We start from the raw sequence: 25,198 nt of genomic DNA, 5'->3' as shown, positions 1-25,198 counted from the left end.
ATCACTAAGGGAATATCTGATGGTTTAACTCCTGGAGTCAGTCGAGGGGCCAATGAGGCTGAGCCAATGAGGCAGGTGAACCCTTTATATGAGCCTATGAGCTTTACATGTTCCACTCCAGAGAAGCTACTCCTGACCTCATGCATCTACTTCATCATTGAAGCACAAGGGAAGCCTGCAGATCTGAATGGAGAGGTCATTCCAGATACATTGTCATTGCTAGAAAAGCAATGCACAGAACTTCCTTTATTTACCCACAATGAAAATAAATAGCAGCATCCTCACATTTAGACAAGAAAACACATGATGACTAAAGAAATAAAGAATACAAATGCTCAGTGGAATATGTTTTCCTCGTAGTACTGAAGTGAAATAGCCAGTGAAACATAAATATAAGTTAAAGAAAGTATTTTTTGCAAAGCAATTTTTTAAAGATGCATTTAAAACAGGAATCATTTTGAGTATTGCAAAATTTTTAAAAAAATGTAACTCTCTTTTTACTGAACTCACTTTCCTCATTCTCTTTTATTCCAGAGCCTACAGATAGGCCACCTCTGCTGTTAGTTACAAATTCTGAAACAATTGAAATTTTCTACCTTAATGGAAGTAAAATGGCAACCGTGAGCTCCGTCATTGGAAATGAAATTCATACTTTGGATTTTATTTACAGTGAAGATATGATATGTTGGATTGAATCAAGAGAATCTTCAAATCAGCTCAAATGTATCCAAATAACAAAAACAGGAAGATTAACAGATGAATGGATAATCAATATTCTTCAATCTTTCCACAGTGAGTGTTTCAATTCATACTGCATGTTACCCTTTTCCAGACCAGTAGACACGATGCAGATTTTTCAGCATAGCTCATGGCAGTTGCAAAGCTAGATGTGCAAATATGAATATACACAAATAAATGTGTTGACTATATATTCTACATACACACACATCTACAAACAATTTTCCTATGTAAGTATGGAGTAAATTGCAATGTAAATTTTAATTCTTTCTTTAATGCTTATTACAGTGTCACCTAACTTGGAATTGTGAGTTTCTTCGCCGAATGATAATTCACAATGTGATAGTTAAGGTGAGATTTAAAAAAAGAGAGAGAGAAGAAACAGAGTTGATAATTGTAAGCTCATCGAGTCTGGTGTTTGTTAAATATGTTGAAAATTATCATGTTTATGCTAATTGGTAACAACTACCTATGGTTGTTGAATTTTTCCAAGCTTAGCAGAGTTTTTATACATCCTGTGCCAACAGGGTGACTTATGATTTATTATTCACTTTGACTTCTTATGTCAGAAATATACAAATTGAGAACTGTCTCATTTATCCTGCATATTTCCACAAACTGATCACATTGTGAGACACACACACACAGACATACAACTTACACATGCCTGGAGAAAGTCTGTATGCATAAGAATTTCAATTTTTCCTTTTATTTTATGATTTACAGAAAAAATGTGTACTTATAAATGCTGCAAACATAGAAATATTATAGAAAAATGAAAAATCCATAATAAGCTAAGAAAAAAAAAATGAGAGCTCTGTTACAGAATGTGTACTCTGGAGATGTCAAATCTTTCATGATTTGAATTCAGTAATCCAAAGATTTTGATATTTAATTAAAGGGGGTGGCTATCGATCCTTATTAAACATAGGGGAATAGTACTATGTGATGGTTGATTGCTGTGATATAATTGAATTGTATATTAGCAGCAAATATTGAAAAAAAAAAGGAAAATAAAGGCATGATTGGATATACTTAAGTGGGAGAAAACAAATGTTTAACAAATAGGTTCTAATGCTTTGATGATCCTCAGAAAATAAATAGAAAGTATCAAAAGCCCTTTATTGTGTCAATGGACCAAAAATTCTAGTTAAAGCAGGAGACGCTAGCTATTTCAAGGAGTCTATGGAGAAACTGTCATTCTTAATAAATAGTAAAGAGAAGTAGCAGTAGTAAAGGAGAGCTGCCTACTGATGTGGCTATGTCAGACACTGGCTTAATCAGCATTTGGAAATTGTTTTTACACAAGACCCCAGTCCCTGCAATGTAGTGATGATGTCAATTAATCCAACTGTATTTTTTCTCCAGGAAATGGAATACAGGACAATCAAATAACTCTAAGTTTGCCAAGTAAAATTATTTTCCAAATTCACTTAAGCAACTTTTCCTGTACTTTTAGTATACATTAATAATGGTAAACTCTTCTTTAATATGTATTTTTAAAACTATTTTTTTTGTAATCTTGGGGAGAAAAATAGCTTTTAACTTAGATTACATTTGATTTATAAAACAATTCTTGGCAAATCTCGGAAAATTAAGAGTTTGATTTAGACATTCACTGAAATGCTAATAGAGCATTCATTTTGAACTAGAAAAATAAATGTAATGGAAATATTTTAATTAGAGTAAATAATATTTGAAGAAATCAGATTTAAGCGGTATAATTTCACAGTCATTTTAGAAAAAAAAATGATTAAATGTGTGGAAGTAATTCAATGATGGGAGTGGGGCAGGGAGATGGGCAGGACTGGGTCCTTCTGTCACTACTTGTAAGTCATGTATTTTATCAACATGTCACAGAACAGCTGCATTGGATATGATGGGTTCTGCATTCACCATGACAATTTGTGCGGTGATAATTAAATTTGAATATTCCTTGCATGTATAATTACATGAAATCTCTATCACACCATATAAGCAAACATAATGAACTGATAAAAGTCTGCTTGAATACCTGTCAGTATCCACTGTTCCGGAGATTATCTCCATAGCTTTCCCACCATTATCATTAGTTGCTTTCCTCTGAATTTACCTGAAGAAATCATTCTCTTTTGAAAAGAAAATTATATTAAAAATTTTTTTTTTCAAAGTGAAACTATGAGAAGAAAATCAGATATTACAGGTCAAACTAACTTCTAATTAAATCTTACATAATAATATAGTAGTAGACAATTTATTATAATGGTAAATATTTTATTGCATATTTTATCACTTTCAATTCCCATAGCATATCTGTGGAATAAGCAGGACAGAAATACTCTTCCTATTGTTTTGTAGTTTCAGCTGTGGAACTCATTATATTGGGCAATACTGAATGGCTAAAAATGCAGAAATGAGACTTCTAATACTATGTCCTTTCTGCCTGTTTTAATTTGCTAAAGCTGACAATATGTCAGAAGTGGGTTGGTTTTTACAGGGGTTATTAACGTCAAGCTTACAGTTCTGAGGCTGTGAAAAATATCCAAATTAAGGCATCAGCAGGACAATACCTTCTCCCCAAAGACCAGCTGGTGGTGATCATTAGCTCCTCTGCCACATGGCCAGGCACAAGGCGATGGCTGCTGGGCTCTTCCTTCTCTCCTGGGTTCCACTGCTTTCAGCTTTTGGCTTCAGTAGATTCCTCTGTGAGCTTCATTGGTGCTTTTTCCTGTGTCTTCTCTCTGTTGTTTATCCTCTTATAAAGGACTCCAGTGAGAGGATTAAGGCCCACCTAGGGCATGCTTCAAGTGAAATAACCCAATCAAAAGATCCCATCTGCATAGGTTTACGCTGACAGAAGTGGATTAGCCTTAAGAACATGATCTTCTTGGGTCCATAAAACCTCCATACTGCCATACTAGAAAGGTGAAAATTGGACCCTTCAATGAACTTCTAAAATCTTCCACATGTAACAATATCTACCACTTTATGAACTGCTAAATGATGATCTGCTGCAAGAAGGCCTTTTATTCCCCTCACTGAAGGCAACACTGAGACTCTGAAATGCTAGGTAACCGGGACACACTAGTATTGGCCATGGGTTTGAGTTTGGGTCAGACTTCACAGCCTTTTCTAAATACCACACTTGCCCAGTGGGTCTCAACTCTTTTTTTTTTTTTTTCTTTATCATTTTAATGACCCAAAGCAGTAGTAAAAGTGACTTATAATATAAGGGAGTCTAATGGGAAGGAGGTATAAGGATCTTGGAAGGGGATGGGAAAGTTGAATTGTGGAAGGCTATGTCATCTGAAAACGCACACCACAGGAGCTTTTTATGTTGCCTAGAGAGTCCTGCCTTTAACATTGAGATTCTCTTCTAAGCAATATTATGAGAGAACAATGAAGAGTGATCATATGTGCAATAATTTATAGTAACTAAGGTACCTTGAGTAAATGCTAGAGATATTTCTTAGTTATTGAATTTATTCCTCATTTAAAAGAAACCTGATATTTATCACCCAGCATTTTATCCTCAAAGTTGCAGACTTGAAAGTCATTTTGGAATTAAGTGTTTTACAAGCAAAATCCGTTCTACAATAAGATAGTCACACCATTTGTAACTAATTGTTCCCTAGAATTTTCCTTGGGAGTTCTGTTTTAGGGACACAGATACCTCAAATCTACCAAAATGAGAGAATTTACAAAAGTTGTGACACTCTGTGCTTTCCTCAGAGATGATTACAGATCGGAATATTTTCTGAGTTAACCTCTTTTTAAGGGTAATTTCTTCTCTTTCTCTGTCTGATTCTTCAATACCCTGCAAAATTTGAGGACCACTTTTAGGATTGTGACATGGAGCTGACTAATTTGTCTTCATCCATTCAAGGACTCAGCTCTAGTCCAGTCGAGTACTCCTGGTCAAAAATAAAAGGAACACTTATCCTTTGTGGACTCAGTTTCTGAATCAATCCCATTCACTGGCTTCTATCTTCCTTTTCCTTGGACTGTTTTAATGTTAACCTTAGCTCATTTCCCATTTTTCCTCTGCATAGATCCACCAAATTAATTCCTTGATTGGATAATTTTTAAAAAATTCTGACATTTTACTTCTGTCAATCTTAGTCTTTCCTTTGAGTTAGCAACTCCCTAATAATCCTATAATGCTAATAGGCAACATTTACTGAATGTTTACTTCATGCATTAGGAATTCTATATAGATCCCTCATTACCATCATAAATTTTGTGTTATGAATACTTTTATTATCAGTTTATAGAGGGAAAAATGTGCTTAAAGAAGTAAAATATTTTTTTCTAAGTTATTAAGACTTTACCTGCTGATCTCAATAGGTTCTTAGTAATAGCCTTTCTTGATACCCCTGTTTTACTTTTTTTTGCCCTATTTGCCTCAACCCTGGGAATTTCATAGCTTGGGCACTGCTTAACAAGAATATCCCATCAAGGTATGACCTGATAAGAATGACCAGGCTGTATTGCTATTGTAAATATTAGCTATTGTAAATACTGGTATTGTAAATATTAGAATATTGTACAATATTAAATATTACAATATTATGAATACTGCTATTGTAAATATTGTCTTTAGACTGAAGAATCTACCTATAGCTATAGAAAGATTAGTCCCAAATAATGGCTCGTATTGAGCAAGGGTTTTAGAAGATAATTATGGAACCCTGCGACATCACACTTAGTCAATCTTTAGACCACCATAGAAACATGGCGTACTTTGTAAGACCTATGCTTCAATAATAATAATTTTAGGATCTTTGCTCTAAGAATTATTTCTCCATCTAAATAGTTAAAATTATATCCCATTGTTTTAATTTGCCTTTATGTGATTATTAATGAAATTGTCCACTCCAACATGGACTTAGAGATCCACTTCAGTCTTTCCAACTCTGCTGAAATGATCATAATATTCTACTGTTTTAAATCAGAATCCTTTAGTAGCTCCCAGTTTCCCTCAGGATAAACTGAAACTTCATGATCGGTGTTCTGTGCAGATAGCTGATGCGCCTGGCCTCTTACTCCCCGTTCAAACCCATGTTTCTGCACTGGCGCTAATGCGCTTTGTTCTCTCATGTCCAGTATGTTTGTGTGGACTGCTTCGCCACTATCAAATGCATGTTTTTATTTCCTATGACCAGACATGTCTTCCTCATCTTTTAAGACATGATGTCCTCTCCAAAAGTTTTCCATTTGAGTTTAGCGGCCACTCGTATGTGGCCTGAGGGCATCACAGCATATGTACATTATATTTTAATTGTGTATTTACCTATCAACTTCCTCATATAAAGGATGAAATTTTTAATTATAGAATCTGTGTTTTATTAATCTTTGTATCAAATGCTAGCAACATGGCTATATGTTCTAGAATAAACCTAGGTTGAACAGACAAAGATAGCAAGAAAAGGCTGAGGAGTTAAGGTTTAGGGGGAACAAAGTTCCATAAGGAGAGCCAATATCCTGAGAGACCATGCCAAATCAGGCAGTGAAAATATCTGCCTGATGATTAAGTAATATCTGCCATGTGCCAGCATTATAGCCCCCCTAATCTTGCTGTTTCTGAGACACCGGTTTGCTCAGGGACTACTGGCTTTTATTTGGACGTAGACTGTAACTTTCCCAGGGTTTATCTTGGGATCTAAACTCTGTGACTATAGGAACAGCTTGATCCAAACCAAGTTGAATGTCCCCAAATCCATAACAGTTATAGTTCAACAATATCAGGGCCAAGGTTCTTAAAACACAGCCCCATTTATTTTTAGTGCAAGGATAAAACAGAAAAACATACAATGTAAACTTCGTAACCCTTCTCTTCTCCTCAGTCTGAGTACAATTTTCTTAGGGAGGATGTTCTATCATCTTTTTTTTTTTTTTTTTTTTTAAAGGAAAGACAGAGAGAAGGAAGGAAGGATAGAAGGAAGGAAGGAAGGAAGAAAGGGAAACATTTTTAAACATTTTCTTGTTTTTTATTATATTCTGTTTCTCCGTTTTTGTTACATGGGCTGGGGCCGGGAATCGAACCGAGGTCCTCCGGCATAGCAGGCAAGCACTTTGCCCGCTGAGCCACCGCGGCCCGCCCTCTATCATCTTTTATAAGGTTCCCTAAGATGCATAGAATGGTGGAGGCACTGGCAGGCATACTTCCTTACCAAGGCTATATATATTTGGCTATTTTCAGGTACCAGATACTTTTGGGGATGAGAAATAAAGATGAGGGTCAGCATGTTTGTGGTATCTCTCAACTTCTGAAAGACGTTGTGAGTTAACTCTGAACTGGATGAAGGGTCTTTAGCAACTGGTTAGTTCTGATTCCAGCTTTCTCTTAGAAAATGTTCAGGAATTGACAATCAGCTCTTAGCTGAGGAAAAGTGAAGAAAGAGAAATGAAAAAACCTCCTTTTCTTGTAAATGTATGGAATTTTTTTTAAAGAGTATTTTATGTTCCAAATTGCCCATCTCCCCACCCTCCCCAAAGAAGCATTTTTAAGCAGTTTAGTATCCAGATATTTTTTTATCACCATACCTGGTAGAGATGTAAATTTTGTACAAGAATCTTGGCTGCAGTAACTTATTTTTATATTATCCCCTAAGAAACATCTGTGAACATCCTGTATGAGAGTATTAAAACTCTTTATCCCCAGACATGCTATTTTTTTATTAACTGGTTGTTTTATGAGAAAATATATGTTTTATTAAACTCCTCACAGCTCTTAAAAGCTCCTCATCTTCTATTTAGCATACTTATATGAAAATATAAAAATGCCTTTTTTTCTGAGACAAGGTTCTATGATGTGTGTTATTGTGTGTGAAGCGAGTTGATACAGTGCCTTCCCGCTGGGTTTGGAATTCTAGTATGAAGACAATCAGGCCATCCATGAGGGCTCAAGAAAGCACAGGAAAAATTAGCAAAGATGTTAGCTGGAAGACACATTTCCAGCGAGCATTCTTAGTTGGCGCTGTATGTTTAATGCTGTAGTCACTGGTATTAAATTACTCCTTAATTTTTAGATTTCCGTGTAATGAATTTATACCTTGAAGTAAATATCTGTTCTAATTTACAACCAATGCAGAATCAGAAAATGCCTTTCTGAACAGCTGGCTGAAAAATAGGGGGAAAAAAAAGGAAAACCTCTTAGCACCGTGTACCTCTATAAATGTGCCTTTATTGTTAGTTCAGTGTCCAGGCTGTAAAGAACTCAATCTCTATTTTATTTTCGTTTGGCAAAAAGCTTGAAACTCACCAAAGCAGAAATTAGGGATGTGCCAGGTTTCAATGGTTCATATTCATTTTTACATACATTTCGTAAAATATGTTCTATACACACACTAGATACAAATGTACTCTTCTCCAAATTTTACTTGATGCTGTATAGCAATTTTAAACCATTTTGCTGTTAGTGTTTTCTTTTGTCTCAAGTTGCATGTCTGAGTATTTCTAAGGTATTTTAATAATGTGTGTGAATCACTTCAGGGCCCATCACTATGCCATATACCAAGTAGAACATGGTGTTGAGCAGATTTGCCTTAGCTATCAATCAGGAATTTGAAATTTGACACTTGTTTTGTCTTGAAATATGTTTGAAATCCATAATGTTGAATTATAGGATACGGTATTTCTGATGATAGATTTTATCTTGGTGGGGGAAATAAGGAAGAATTGGGGAGGAGAGAAAAGAGAAAAAAAGAAGGAAAAAGAAAAATACTTCTGTGGCAAAAATAATTTCCAACATTTATTTGATAAATTTCCTTTTTTCTCCTTGGTTGTATTTGTTTATTTTCATTCTTTCTTTTTCTTTTATTTTTATTTTCTTAATGGATATCTGGTAGCAAAAATAGGCATTTTCCCTCTCTATTGCCTAACTTTTAGAAGTTTTTTTTTTATTTTGTAGTTTTTATAAGATAGTAGGAACATAACATCCAATCTAAAGATAATGAACAGTAGGAGCCTAATAAGCAACATTTTAATTTTTGATTAAGATTCTTGTTTTCTTATTTTTTCAGGCCATAAATCTTGTGATTTGTAGGTTTCTTTTAACTCCAGGCTTTGCATTTTCCTTACCACGTATTTGGAGTGAGTTGATTTCATTCTAGCTCTGCCATTAACTAGCAAGATGACCTTATGCAAATCATCTTAAAATGAGGGGATTTGCTTGCCTCATTGCCGGGATCCCTCCCAAATATAAATGCACTTTCCCCTTCCATCCCCTTCTGTTTGCTTTTCTCATAATATGTGTGTGTAAAAATTTGTCTCTTTCCTTTATGTACTACTTTTTTTTAGTCCACCCAACCACTCATAATAGATATACTTTTATTCGTTTACAGTATCATTTCCTAAAATATGTTCCTGAGGGGCATCTGTCAGGCAAAATATTCTTGGAAAATGATTTTATGGTCAAAAAGCATAGGAAATTTTACATGCTATGTAACTTTCGTGGAGATTTATAATGTACATTAGCATATTAAAGATTGTGAAAAGTCCTTCAGTACCTGTTTAATTTGGTTTAGCCAGGATTTTCCTTAATTTATTTGAATACTGAAAATTGTATTGGTACTTTGTGTGTGTATCTGTGGGTGTATTTTGATGTGGGTGCTTGATTTTGAAGATGTGGTATGAGTATGTGTCTAATAGAGATTAACATCTCAAATATCCAGCTTATTATGATATTCACTTTGAGAAATATATTTTAAAGAAATCAGGGAGAATTGCTCAGATCAGATCCTCCTATCACTTTTCTATATATTTACTGTATTTGTGGTTAACCCAATAAGGACTAAAAGAAGTGGGACATGTAGAGTCTCACTGAAACATTTTTCTAGATGTCTCCTCCCTGCAGCCAGCTACTTTTAGTCTGGATACAGAGGGCTATAAAATCCAAATACCATATACCCTCAGACCGTGGTGACAAAATAAGAGACAGTACTGGAATCAGAGTTTATAGAAATTAGATATGCAATAGAGATTTAAAATCTGTAAATTCCATTCAGCAACAGATTTAGTAAAAAAGATAAATAGTATTTGAGGATGGTGGCACTGTAGACTATTCTAGAATTTAGAAATATAGCCGATGTCAAGGAACTTCTGATTTAATTATAAAAAATTTGCCATGAACTGTTTAATGATGGTCACAGAACCTCTTAATGGTAGAAGGAAAGTGTCAAGGGATGAGATGGTGATATAGATGATGAAGTATTTTTAAATGCCTAAGAAATATGCGTCTAAGTTTTAATCATTTCTGTGCTGGAGACACATTCACAGATATTCCATTTGTCAAGCAAGTAGGATTTTGTAACAGAGTTCTATTAATTTTCTAAGTTCCTCATAAAATTATAAGACCTATATAAGAAATGTCCAGAAAAGGTAAAATCTAAAGAGACAGAAAATAGATTGGTTGTTACTCAGGGCTGGGGAAGTGGAGGTTGGGAAGGAATGAGGAGTGAATGCTAATAGGTATGGGACTTTGGAGGTATTAAAACTGTTCTAAAATTACATGTGTTGCTAGTTGTAAAACCCAATCAATATACTAAATAAATAAATAAAAATAAGTAAGGTATTGAATTGTACATTTTAAATCGGCAAACTGTAAGTTATGTGAATTATATCTCAATAAACCTGTTTGAAAAACAAAAACTTGAAAGGCCTAGTCCTCAGGATTATGCAATTCCCTTTGTTTTGAATCTGTTCTCCTCAAATAACTTTCAAATTTGTTTTCTCAGATACAATAATACTAGGAAGGATTTTGTTAGGATAGTACCTGTGATTAATTATGTCACTGGAGCATGCCATTGGTGGCTGTAAATCAACAAATTGGCTTTCTGGCTGATAGCTTAGTTTCCTGAGAGTCTGGTGAGCATGTAATAATTCCCCAAAGTCTGATAATCCTTGGGTAAACAACTCAGAGTTCCTAAAAAGGCAATTTTAATGAGATCTTGAATCTGTGATTATATCACTGGGGTATGGAAAGGCTTTTAGTCTGTGCTTAAAATATTCAGCAACTCTTTATCTTATCAACAACACTTACTTGATAAAGTTATTTTAGGTCTCTTGGCATCTTTTGTTAATTTAGTATAAGACTTAATTTAGATAATTTTAATCTTCCTGTTTTAAGGTATTGTTTTAGTTGGTAAAAACTGCCAGTGTGCAATATACCAGAAATGGAATGGCTTTTAAAAGGGGGTATTTATTAAGTTGCAAGTTTACAGTTCAAAGGCCATGAAAATGTAGGCAAAGTTATAAAAATGTCCAAACTAAGGCATCCAGATAAAGATACCTTGACTCAAGAAGGCTGATGATGTTTGGGGTTTCTCTCTCAGCTGGAAAGCCATGTCAATATCTGCTAGCTTTCTCTCCAGGTTTCATCAATGGCTTTCCTAGGGGAGTTTTCTTTAGGCATCTCCGAAAGTCTCTGGCTATGTGGGCTCTGTTGGCTCTCAAGGCTCTCATGGCTCTCTTGGCTATAAAGCTTTTTCCGAAATGGTTCCCTCTTAAATGGCTCCTATAAGCCACCCCATCTTGAATGGGTGAAGACACATCTCCATGGAAGCCATCTAATCAAAAGTTACTACCCACAGTTGGGTGGGTTACATCTCCATGGAAGCAATAAAAAAGCTCCCACTCAGCAATACTAAATGAGGATTAAAGGACATGGCTTTTCTGGGGTTCATAATAGCTTCAAATAGGCACAGGTATTATGTAAATTGATGTATCACCTGTATTAAGTACACTCATTCCATTGAGTTTCACTTAGAAAAGCAGGTAGTTGCACTATATTTCCAAAGAAGAATGGTGGAGAAAGCCCTATGTATTGCTGATCAAAAATGGGACTAATTTTCCAACCTTTAAACAAACCTGCATTTCAAAACATGCTCCAAAAATGTGTGCTGGAGAGTATTGATTGTTAACCTTAAAAGCTTTAAAAAAAAAAAAAAACGAAACCGTATTCTTTCCATAACTGACAAAGCTTCTGGTTTTGAATTTTTATATTGATGGTAGATACTGTATTGCCTATTGGAAACAACCAGAACCATCACCACAATAAAAGCCTTTATGCCTTGCCTTGTGGCTTGACAGAAGAGTTCTGTTTCTCTGAATTAATGGGAATAATTTATTAAGCATATATTATAGATCCTGTGGTGAATTGAATTGTATGCCCAGTTTGGACATGTTCTTTATCTTTAGCCACATTCTGGTGGGTGTGGACCCACTGTAAATAGGATTTCTTGAAGTTGTTATTTCAGTGAAGGTATGGCCCAATGGCATCAGATTGAATTTTAATCCAGACTGCAAGGGGTCCTCTACAATTGTAGAAAAGCATGGGAAGTAGCCATGAGGAGAGCGAAGAAGACATCACCATGTGCATTGCCATGTGACAGAGAAGCCAAGCACCAAGTATTGCTGACAGCCACTCCAGAATATCACAGTCTTTGGGGAGAGAACATCACCATGTGGATGCCTAGAATTTGAACTTCTCCTACCCTCAAATCCATGAGCCAATGCATTCCTATTGTGTAAACTAACATATCATATGATATCTGTTTTAGCAGCCAGGTAACTGAGATACCTTACTTGGCCTTAAGACTGATTTTGGTTTTAATGCAAGTTAAATGTTTGCCTTGTTTAAAACAAACAAACAAACAAACAAAAAAACTTGTTTGGAGTTGGGGGAGGTAGATGAAAACAAAATTATTATAAACTTTCTGATTGCTGATCATTTGAATCATGAAGCCTTTTAACACAATATGCTTTTCAAACTGTTGGAAGAGATAAAAGGGGAAAATGTACACTGGGCTTTGGAAATGACACCAGAACAGCACAGAATTTTAGGAGCTACTATCTTTGAGACCTTCTCTAGGACTATGCTACAATTGAGAACCCATTACTGCTACAGCCCTGCGACTGCCTTTGCATACCCTGGAAACTGGATTGGATACCCAAAGCTGCAATTGAGTAATCGGGAAGGCTATGGGGGAACTACTGCCACCATTGCTGCAACTCATGACTAATTCTCGTTGTACAGGAAGCTGAACCATGGACATTGAAACAATCCTCCAAGCAAATGTCTTGTATCCAGCAGTCCTGCTTGCTGAAAGAAACAGTGAAAGTTGGCAGGAAGAATGACTTTCCTTTCACCTCTACTTCTTAATTTTGAGTGCCCATCAATTAGCATCCAGAACCCCAGATGCAAATTTGGGTAGAAAAGGTCTTTTTAGCTGTCCATTCTTCAAATGAACAGAGAATGGAATGGAGGTTGATAGAGTCAGTTCCAAAATAATATTCAGCAAAATGTTTAGGGAGCTCTTTTATCTATAAATAGTTAATATTCATTCTTTCATAGTAGAAACTCTTTTATTCCTTATTGTAGTTACTTATGAGTGCCATAAAATCAGTATAGGAACTGCTTGTTATTATGTTTGGTTCTTCTCCTTTGGGAATTTTATTTTTATTTTATTTTATTTTTCATGCTCTCAGAACTTTATTAGGTAGAATTTACCCACCTGTTCAGGACAATTGGAAGAGGGCGACTTTCGCTTGGAAGCTTATTCTTTATTTTAAAAGGGGAGGCTACTGACTAAGCATCTGAGCCCAAATTCAGATTATTTTAAAAACGGTCAGCCAGAGGAAAACAAGTCTCAAGCGCCATTGAGTAGACCAGAAGCAGAAGCCCCTGATGCAAAAGACAAACAGGTGCCCAGTGTTACATGGGGCCAGGGGACATCTCTGTATTCCCAGATCAAGAGCTGGCAGGGGGGAGGTGCATGACAAATGACAAAAGGGACAGTTCCTCAAAAAAAGAGAGATGTTTCACAAGGTTGAGAAAACTCAAATAATGGTTTACAAAGGAGAGAGATTAGACAGGATTCATCCATGGTACCTGAATCCCACACCTAGACTACCTGGATCCAGGCAGCCAGGCCAAAGGCACTTCCTGGAAGTCCTGAGAGCAGGAGGGAGCAGGGCTTATTTTGCTACCAATGAGAGAGCAGGCCTGGCTAAGGGCAGACCCACCTCCATACATGAAGGCTTCCATAACATTTACAAATACATACATAAACACATTACATACAAAGGCCAGGCTGAGAGGCAGACTCTCCACAGAGAGATTTTAAAAATCTGTTGATGTGCCTTCCTGATTGTGTGTGTGTATAAATGCTTCATCTCTTCCTATTGTTTTTAGTCACAGTATGTCACTGTGCATTTTCCACAATTTCATAACTTTCCTTGGAATCATCAGTTTACTCAAAGAAAACACGTCCATATTTTCTCAAAAGTGCTCTATTAAGCCAATCTATTGTTTGCCTTCTCTCAAGTGATTTTGGAAACTCTTCAAGTACTTCATCTTCCTTCATGGCCATCAAGAAGGGGTCATTTCTGGCAGGAAGAAAGATGGCATCACTGAATCCTACTGGCACAAGTGCAAGTTTTGAAAATAAATGATCTTTTTATTGTTCGCCTTTTATCTCAAAGGGAGAGATTTAGTTGTCTCTGGAGTTCTGAACAGCAACTATTTTCTATTAAATAAAAAAAGACATTAAAAAATGAAATAAAGTTTTCCTCTAATCTTTTTTTCTGTATCAGATGTAAGTTTTTCTCTGTCATACAGCTTTGAGGATTTGATTTATAAGAGAAATACAACTGAGTAAATGAGAACTGTCATGGTTATCGCCATAAGGTTTTAGACTCAAAGGAGTGTATTATGATTGTGATTGCTCATGCAGAATGACATGGGGAATTATATCAGGTACTTAGATAATTTGTGCAAAAAGATGTTTGTCCCTAAAATACAGATAATTAAGGGAAAATGCTTTTAAGCTGTGAATTATGCAAATAGTTATCTCAATGGTCCATTTAATTCTATATGATTAGCCTGAACTTTTATTTTGGGATTCTCAACTGTTTTTTTTTTTTTTTTTTTTTTTTATCCTGTGTCCATGAGATGATATTCACACAAAATTACATTAAGTACGAAGGTAATTATTTTGACTAATTCAAGCTCAATTATACGCATTTTCAACTTTTCACCCTTGAATTCTATAGTCAACTCTGTTCTTTTACTTAATATTGAATATAGCAATTGATTTATTTTTTAAGTATCGTTAAATAAAATAACTGATATTGAGATATGATTCTAGCCAGATATGCATAATATACAAAGTTTTTCTTAGAGCCATTCATTGGAACTTTTATAAGCAATATTACTTCAAGATTAATGACATTGATATTTTGTTTTGGTCAAAGAGCAAGTGATATGAGAATATGAAAATGAAAGCTTTTAAAATAGGCATATTTCAATCAAAGATTGTACCTAAGATGGGCATTTGAGCTGCTAAAGAATTTATGTGCCTTAAATACCTCTTTAATTCTTATAAATGTGAATCACTTCAGTATTTACTATTAGTAACTGTTTTATTTATTGTTAATGGATTTCAATATGAGTCAAATAAATTAGACTATATTTCTTCTTTCTCTATGTTAAATATATAAGGGCATTCATTTCCTGATGTACCTGTTTGGAACATCATGAGCTAAATCCCAAGAAAAACAATATCCTCATCCCTGTTTTGACTGGACTTAGGTCTTCTTATTAAATAAATTGTGTGAAGTAGAAGACTATAAACTTATCATTGCAGGGCTAGCCCAAATTTGAATTTGTTCCATGTTATTCCCCAATTCAAAGTTGTCCTGGCACCTTTTAGGAGGGGACTCAGGGCAACAACTAGAAACATGCCCCCCCATACACACACACACACACACGCACACACACACACACACACATACATTGTAAAACAAATTAAACTAATCATTTGGAAATTAGTTTTCAATATCGAACTTGAATCTTAAAAAAAAATCCAAAGATATTGGTTGATTTTTATAATGACTGTGTCTTTGAAGAACTCAAGACATTTCATTACCTTCATGTAATTAATACTGACAGTGGAGTAAGTTTGCAATCAATAGAATGATGTTTTGTCTTTGGGGCCTGATGGAGCAGTTTAGTTTCCTAGGCCTGATGGAGCAGTTTAGTTTCCTAGGCCTCCCAAAGAAAATAACATGAAATGGGTCAGATTAAACAATAGTTATTCATTCATAGTTGTGAGGCCAAGAAAATTTCAAAATCAAGGCATCAAAAAGGTGATATTTTCTTCCTAAAGAGTGCATGCCAGTGATCCTTGGCTCTTCTGTTACATGGCAAACACATGGTGGTGTCTGCTGGTCTTTTTGTTCTCTTCTAGGTTTCATTGATTTACACTTTTTATTTCTGTGGCTTTCTGATTCTCTCTCTGTCAGAATTTCATTAGCTTATAAAGAACTCCAGTAATAGGATTAAGACTGATCCAATTGAAGTAGGATACATCTTAATTGAAGTAACTTCATTGAAAGGGCCTACCTACAATGGGTTTGCACCCATGGGAATGGATTAGATTTAAGAACATGTTTTTCTGAGGTACATATAGTTTTAAATCACCATGCTCCACCCTCTGAACCCAAAAAGGACATATTTTTTCCATATGCAGAATACATTCATTCCATCACAATATCCTAAAGGCCTTAAATTCATTCCATCACAATATCCTAACAGCCATTTCAGAAACAGTGCTTAGTAAAAAGTTTCATTAAAATCAGTCATGGGTGTGGTCTGTCCTGGGACATAAGTTCCCTCTATCTGTTGACCTGTGAAACCTAGGGAATATGTTATCTGCTTCTAATATGCAAAGAAGAGAGGCATAGGATAAGTATTTCCATTGCAGAAGGAAGGTATTGGAAGGTAAACAGGGTTCAGGGTCCCGAACAATTCTGAAATCCTACAAGGCATACTTCATTAGATATCAAGTTCTGAGAGTCATCTATAGAATGATATTTTGTCTTTGGGGCCTGATGGAGCAGCAGCTCCACCCTTTCCAATGCTTGGCAAACAGCCATGCTCTCCTGCAAAACCTGGGTGAAGGCTGCATGATCTGGAGCAACTGAGATAGCAGATAGGCTCTCCACAATCTCTGGAACCCAAGCTCCATCCTCTGAGAACACTGAGGTGATAGCACTCTTCCTGAATGACAGGGTAGAGGGCCTGCACCCTCCAAGTGCCAGACAAATTTATCCTTTCCACGCACAGTATGGGGCTGCTCTCTTGGCCAGAGAAATGTCTTTGGTACAGATCTCAGCCTTCATGGTTCTGCCCTTGAAGTGATTTTTTTCCTTCAATCTGTCCCTTTTCTGTCCCTTTCAGTCCAGGCTGGCAGTGGTGCCATTCATACAGCACTCAAAAAGAGCTTGTTAGTTTTGCCTGTAGTACACAGGGGTTCAAACTTTCAGACAAAATAACTCTCCATAGATCCTTCCTGGATAACTGCATTTCCATCCTGACTTCCGCAGAAATTGAAGACTAGTTCCATGTTCAGTTAAACCTTCACATGGAGCATTGTTCTGTGGGGACTCACTTTCCGGAAGCTCAGAATTTTCTAACCATCAATTTTTGGATTCTTTGAGCACAGGAGTTCAGTCTTCAGCTTATCCCTTTCCTCTTACATTTTACCATAAGTTGCAAAGAGAAACCAGGGTGCACTTTCTGCATTTGATTTAGAAATCTCCTTAGCTAAATATCCAAGTTTTCAAGTTCTCCCTTCCAGACCCACTTTGAGTTGTGTGGCTCACATCTTCATGGAAACAACCTAACCAAAAGGTCCCACCAACAGCAAATCTGCCCCCACAAGAATGGATTAAAAGAACATAATCTTTTCTGGGGTACATAATAGACTCAGACAAGCACACCATCTGAGATCTCATCTAAGGTACCTTTATCATCCATTTTTCTAAGAACAGTCTTTTCAAAGAAAGCTGAGCCTTATTTATCAAGCACCTCACAATTCTTTGAGTCTCTAACCATTAACTAATTCTAAAGTCATTTCCACATTTTTGGTACTCGTAATAACTGCACCCCCCTCTCAGTACCAAAATCTGCTTTAGTTTCCTAGGTTGCTCAAAGCAAATGCCATGAAATTGGTTGAATTAAACAATAGGAATTTATTCTCCCATGGTTTTGAGGTCAGGAAAATGTCCAAATCAAGCTGTCACCAAGGCAATGCTTTCTTCCCAAAGACCAGTTGCTGGCAGTCCTTGGCTCCTTTGCCTCATGGCAAAGCGCATGGATGGCAGCATCTGCCTTCTCTTCCAGTTTCATTGATTTCAGCTTCTCACTTCTGTGGCTTTCTCTCTTTGTGACTGAATTTTATTTTCTTATAAAGGATTTCAATAATAAGATCAATAGCCATCCTAGTTGTGATGGTTAGGGGCTGGTATTAACTTGGCCAGGTGATGATGCTCAGTTGTCTGGTCAGGCAAGCACTGGCCTGTTACTGCAGGGATGTTTCATGGCTAGTGGATAAACCAGAAGGCTGGTTTATTAAATCATCAGTCAATTGATTGCAGCTGTGGCTGATTACATCTGTCATCAACTAAGAGCATATCTCCTGCAAACAAGATAACCCAATCAGTTAAGACGTTGAAGGATGAAGAGAGACCATTCAATTTTTCCACAGCCAGTGAGCCCCTACTCCAGAATTCATTGAGATCTTTCATTGCAGCTGCCAGCTTCACAGCCTGCCCTATGGCTTTTGGACTCTTCTATTCCTATGAGTTCATGAGACAGTTTTATAAATCTCATATTTACAGATCTCTCCTTATGGTTCTGTTTCTCTAGAGAACACTGACTAATACACTAATTGATTTGGGACACACCTTAACTGAAGTAAGCTCATTGAAAGATCCTACTTACAATTGGTTCATACCCACAGGAATGGATTGGATTTAAGAGCATGTTTTTCGGAGTTACATACAGCTTCAAATCACCACTTTTTCTAAAACATTTGCATTATTCCAGAAAAAATATATACCCAATACATCCCATACCCCTTATCCCTCCCTCTTATTGACCACTAGTATTCGATTCTATCCAATTTAAGACTTACAATAGAGGTGGGTTAAGTAAAACAGTGTAGTATTGTCACAGATACATATAGAGAGAGATCAGTGGAACAGAACAGAGCATCCAGAACTGGATCCGTACATAACGGGCAATTGACATTTTTTTTTTCTCAATTTTGTTATTTCAATCATTACCAAAGATCAGGGCTACTGGATTACAAGTCAACAACTTTAGGTAATTCCTTCTGGCTATTCTAAAACACTAGATATTAAAAATAAATATCTATGTAATGAGTCAGATTTCAGTCATTTCTTAAATCCTAACTTCTCAATTGATCTTTCACTCAGTCTCAGTCTGCTTCCAGTATTTGAATTAAAGTGAAATACTGAGAATGTACTAATCCACCTAAGAGTCACACCCAGAGAACCTCTTTTGTTGCTCAGTTGTGGCCTCTCTCAGCTCAGGGGCATCTGGACAATGGCCATTTTAATTTCTTTGTGCTGAAAAAGGTTGTTGATCATGTGGGGCAGAGGGATGAGACTGGTTGGTGTCTTGGAGAGCTGGATAACACAGGGCCTCCTTATCTGGTATAGGATCAATTCAAATTTAAGTTTAAATTTACGTCTTAAGTTTCGAAAAAAACTTAGAAGGAAAAGCTTTTGTAGATACTTGGCAGAGCCCAGAGTACCTTCCAGGGTTTTCAGGAATACTGTTGGTTGGGGATTGGCATACTGTGGTAGTCTGCAATGCCTGACTGAAGCTTGCACAAGAGTAACCTCCAAAATGACCTCTCGACCCTATTTGAAATTGCTTAGTCCTGAACTTTACTTCATTATGATGTACTTTTGAAAGTATCAAAAGTCCAGGAGAATTGTTCTCCCCCGCTATGTGAGACATGACATTTAGGGATGAAAGTCTCTGACAACGTGGGGCCTGACCCCCAGGGATAAACCGGGCCCTGGCACCATGGGATTAACTATGCCTTGCAGACCAAACAGGGGAAATGAAATGTAACAAAACAAGATACCAGTGATTAAGAGAGTTCAAATAGAGTTGAGGAGTTATTCTGGAGCTACTTTTATGCAAGCTTCAGCTAGATACTGCTAATTGCCATGGTTTGCCAAACCCCAACCAACGTTGTCCCTTTTGACCCTAAGGAATACCTAGGACTCTAACAGAGACATAACAAAAATTTCATGCACTGTTTGCTTTGCAGAAACCAGCCTATCCAAGAATATCAACTAATTCTGTCCCTCTATCCTATATAGTTAACATCCCTTTTCAACATGAGAAGGTTAAAATGGGCATAGCCCAAAGATCCCTATGGATTGGGAGAAGGTTCAAATGACAATCCTTAAGGCCTCCATATCTCTCTCTGGAAATTGCAGTATTTTCTTAACTGGTCACCCTGCTTTCAACCTGTCCCCCTTTATCCACACAATACTAAGAATTATCTTTGTAAAATTCTAAACCAGCATAAACTTCCCTGCTTTAATTGTCCCCAGTGACTTTTAGTTAAACATTGAAGCCTGAACAAAAGTGTTTATATTACATCTTCTCCTTCTTGAAACTCCATTATAAATACAGTAAAGAGGAGTCAAAGTATGTAAGACAATTTTGAACATGAAGAACACATGACTAAAGAATGAATGAATTATATTTAAGGTTTCTCTGCTTTACTAAGTGCATACAGGTATGGTTCCAAGATGAGGAATGCCAAAAAGGCTCACACACTTGAGACACTGGGCAACTCTGAAAGTAGAGATCCAGGACGGGGCTGTTGATAAAGGGATTAGCATAGACCTTGTACGGGGAATAACTAGGTTTCTAGGCCCCCAACTCCAACCCTCATAGCCAGGCAACATCTTTTGCAAAAAATGAGTAGTTTAATTACTAAAGTAGTTGAGCAATTGTCTGGACAGATAAAATGAAGCCCCAAGACGATGGCTATGAAGCAAGCTGGTTCAGATTGGATCAGGAGGATTGTAGGCAGTAGACAGGGGTCAAAAGTAGGAAAATAAACCAATAGATTACTGATGTATTTTCCCACTTGGAGAGGAATTTTGGAGGTTTGTTTTTGTAGAATAGTGCAATCATGAATTCTAAAAAAAAAAAAATGAAGCAAAAACAATTAACTTAAAAATAAAGGTTGTTCAAAGAAGCATGAAAATCATGTAAACTACTTTCAACAGCTTCCAATAAAAAATTATAGTCATAATTTTATAAATATTTAATATTGTTTAAATAAAATAACAAGAGGAATGTGTGTTTATGTGTGTACAGTATCAAAATTTAAATCCTAATATCCTGTAGTAGGAAATCGGTTGATTGTATCTGAAGTTTAAAAATTAATAAATAGTAGTATAAGCATGTTATATGGAATATAGAATTATGGAAGTAAATGCAATGGAAATAGCTAAAGCAATTAATTGGAAGAGTGTAGAGCATTACTGTTTTTCATGATTATCCTTGAAGAAGTGTTTAACTTTCTCAGTGGTGTACATTTACTCTAAGGTAAGTATAAAAACATCATTTAAAGCAGAGTAACCCCCTGACTTTACAATGTAGTTATAAAAGCCCATCACCTTATGAGAGTTTATATATCTCTGCCTCTGCTACTTCATATCTTCTCATTCACCTACATCTCAGCTATGATATAGCCCCTCCCATCCCCACTCCCTATTTTTGGAATAGGTCAAACTCATTCTTCCTTGATAGGCTGTAACCCTAAATCTCAGCATGGCTAATATTTTGTTGTCATTCTGAGCTCAGTTCAAATATCAACCTTCTTACCTTTCTGAGCCATCACTCTCCAAGTCATTGTCCTTTTTTGTTTCTTATGAGCACTAATATGATATGAACTTGTCGTTCATGGAAGGAGACCATGTAAGGTTCTGGACCTTTGTCACATCCAAATACAGTTATTTTAGCACAAGACCTCGTTTTGTAATATATATATATATATATATATATATATATATATATAGAGAGAGAGAGAGAGAGAGAGAGAGAGAGAGAGAGAGAGAGAACAGAAAAGTTCAGAAAAAATAATCTTTAAATTTCCAAAGATTCAATCCCTGTAAATTGGAGTGTTTATGGGATATCCTCTGTGTTTTCAGCTCAACAGCTACACTATAGATAAGAGAAAAAAATGGGTAAAGTAAACCAAAAAAATTCTTAGTTCAGATAGTCAAGTGGAGTATGTGTAAAAATGATACCCAATATATGTAGAACAGAATGATCAAAAGTTATGAATGTTTGCATTTGTTTGGTGTTTTTTTTTTTGGCATTAAAAAAAAGTTTAAAAATTAATAATAAAAAAAGATACCCAAGTTCTGGGAAACCATCAAAATCCAGCTTTAAAAACTGCAGACAAACTTCACAACAGAGTAACTGGAAAAATACAAGCAAACTAAACCCAAAGCAAATAAAAGGAAAGAAACAACAAAAGTCAGAGTGCATATGAATGAAATAGAAAATTTAAAAAGAAAATAACAATAGAGAGGATCAATGAAAGTAAAACTTACATCTTTCATGAGATCAGTAATCTCAACAAACATTAAGTAAGACTGATAAAGAAATAAGAGGGGGCAAGTAATTAAAGTGTAAAGGGGAGATATTATTAGAGACCCTGAGAAAAATAAAAAAGATATATGAATATTCTATAAACAATTGTATCTCCCCAAAATTAGGTAACTTAGACAAAGTGGAGAAATACCTAGAAACACAAAAACCACCTACACTGACTCAAGAAAGCACAGAAGATATCAAAAGACCAATAACAAGTAAAGGATTGATTAAGTAATTAAAAACCTCCCAATAAAAACTAAAGACAAAAGAAGAATTAACCCTTATCCTATTCAAACTTAAAAAAAAAAAAATTTGAAGAGAAGGGAACAACTCTTAACTAATTCTATGAGGCCAACATCACCCTAACACCAAAACCAGGTAAAGATATCACAAGATTTACAGACAAATATCCCTTAGGAATTGAGATACAAAAAATCCTCAACAAAATGCTAACAGATCAAAAGAATTATACCTCATGATCAAATTCAAAGAATTATACCTCATGATCAAGTTAAATATATCCCCAGGAATGTGAGAGTGATTCAACATAAGAAAATCAATCAAAATGTCAAAGCCACATTAATAGATTGAAGCAAGGAAACCACATAATCATCTCAATTGATGCCAATAAGACTTTTAACAAAGTTCAATACCCTATCTTAATAAAAAACACTCAGGAATTGAAGGAAGTTTCCCCAACATAATAAAGGTATACATGTAAAATCCATAGCTAACATCATATACAATGGTGAAAAACTGACAACTTTCCCTCTAAAATCTGGAACAAGACAAGGATGCCCACTGTCACCACAGTTATTCAACATTGTACCTGAACTCCTAGCCAGAGCAGTTAAGGAAGAAGAAGACATAAAGGGCTTTCAATCTGGAAAGGACAAAGTCACAATTTTCCAATTTGCAGATGACAATATCTTGTATATAGAAACTACTGAATAATTTACAACAAAGCTCCTGGAGCTAATAAAATAATTCAGTAAAGTGGTGGGATACAAGATCATTGTGCAAAAGTCAGTAGTGTTTTTATATAATGTTAATAAACAGTCTGAAAAGAAAATCAAGCAAAATATTCCATTTACAATGACAGTTTACAAAATAAAATATCTAGTAATAAATTTAACCACAGATATAAAAGGGCTTCACCTGCAAAACTGTAAAATATTGCTAAAGGAATCAAAGACCTGAATAAATGAAAAGATACTCAAAAAAAAGGACATATACTCCATGGTCATAGCTTTGAAGACTAAGTATTGTGAAGATGTCAATTCTACTCAAAGTTATTTATACTTTCAACACAATCTCAACCAAAATTCTAACAGCTTTCTTTGCAGAAATAGAAAAGCCAATCATCAGACTTATATGGAAGGGTAAGGGGGTCCCTTCATAGTTAAAAATATCTCAAAAAAGAAGAAATACATTGGAGGACTTGAACTCCATAATTTTAAGTTTATTGAAAAGCAGCAGGAATCAAAATAACATGATACTAGCATGAGAATGGACATATAGACCAGTGCAATCAAATTGAGACTGATTTTTGACAAGGGTGCCGAGTCCATTCAATGGCAGAGAGAAGAGTCTCTTCAACATATGGTGCTGGGAAAACAGGATATTCAAATATGAAAAAATGAAGATGGGTATTGGCAAAGTCCCCTGAGGGATGGGAGAAACAATATGAAACTATTAAACTTTATCACCGGGGAAACCCCAGATACTGTGTCAAACATTAGGGACACTCAAATCAGTATGCCAAGCCCTTGATTTTGAGACTTGCTCTGGTGGAGTGTATGTAGCCTACCTTATAGGTATGCCTAAGAGTCACCTCCAGAGCCTCTTCAGTTGCTTAGATGTGGCCTTTCTCTCTCTCAGCCCAATGAAACCATTGCCCTCCTGCCTATGTGGGATATGACATCCAAGGGGTGAAAATCTCCCTGGGGGCACAGGAGATGACCTCCAGGGATGAGTCTGGCCCTGGCTACATGGGATCAACAATGTCATCCTGACCCAAAGGGGAAAAAGAAGTGTAACAAAGTATCAGTAGCTGCGACAGTTCAAATAGAGTCGAGAGGCTACTCTGGAGATCACTCTTACGCAAGCTTCAGTTAGACATTGCTACTTATCATAACTTGCCAAACCCCAACCAAAACCATTCCTGCCAATTCCAAAGAATACCTAGGGCATTATATAAGATTCTACAAAGGTTCCATGCACTAGGCTAAATTTCCAGAAACCTACAACCTCCAAAAGGGTCCTTGGACCAGTTAAGTCCTGAAATGCACCGGGCCAGCCTTTCCAGAACATCAGCTAGTCCATTCCCCATCCCATATTATTGGTAGCCATTTCCAACGTGAAAAAGTTAGAACAGGGATAGCCCAAACACCCATAAAGAGTGGAGAAAGATCAAAAGTGATGGTGGCGTTACACAGAGAAAGTAAGATTTAGCAAATGAGCATGAGCGCTAACTCAGTATATTGGTATTTCTTTTAGTCTCCAATACCTTAGAGCAGCTAGAAGTGGAAACCTAAAATTGTGGAATTTTAACCCATAGCAAACTCTGAAATCTGTTTCACACCTAATTGTTTCAATGTACTTTGAAATTTATTGCTTTTTTGCATATCTGTTATTTTTTACAGAGAAATAAAAAAAAAAGAGGAGGAAGAGTATAATAGAAAAGATAGGATTTAACAAAAGAATATGACTGCTGGATCAATATATTGCTATTTCTTTTGGGCTCCAGTGTCTTGGAGCAGCTAGAAGAAAAAAATGAAACACTGTGGAACTGTAACCATATCTAACTTTAAAATCTGTTGCATAACTACTTTTAAAATGTACTTGGAAATTTATTGCTTTTTTGTAAAAATGTTTTTTTTCACAATAATAAAAGTTAAAAATTGTTTTGAACAACTTAACTATAGGAACCAAAATTATGAAGCTACTAGAAGAAAAGGTAAAGAAGGATCT

At 35.9% G+C, this 25,198-nt stretch overlaps 1 protein-coding gene across 1 annotated transcript in view; it reads left to right on the top strand.

Annotated features, from left to right (window-relative positions):
* The window catches only part of LRP1B (LDL receptor related protein 1B), a 1,945,542-nt gene that overhangs the window by 930,501 nt on the left and 989,843 nt on the right, over nt 1-25,198 (top strand). The window contains exon 6 of the mRNA XM_077153691.1: nt 535-792. Within this exon, the coding sequence (XP_077009806.1) occupies nt 535-792 (258 nt within the window). The remainder of the gene's footprint in view (nt 1-534; nt 793-25,198) is intronic.

This window comes from Tamandua tetradactyla, chromosome 3 (genome assembly GCF_023851605.1).
Source record: "Tamandua tetradactyla isolate mTamTet1 chromosome 3, mTamTet1.pri, whole genome shotgun sequence".
NCBI lineage: Eukaryota > Metazoa > Chordata > Mammalia > Pilosa > Myrmecophagidae > Tamandua > Tamandua tetradactyla.
Note: the sequence above shows the minus strand (reverse complement) of the source record. Positions and strands in the feature narration are given on the sequence as shown.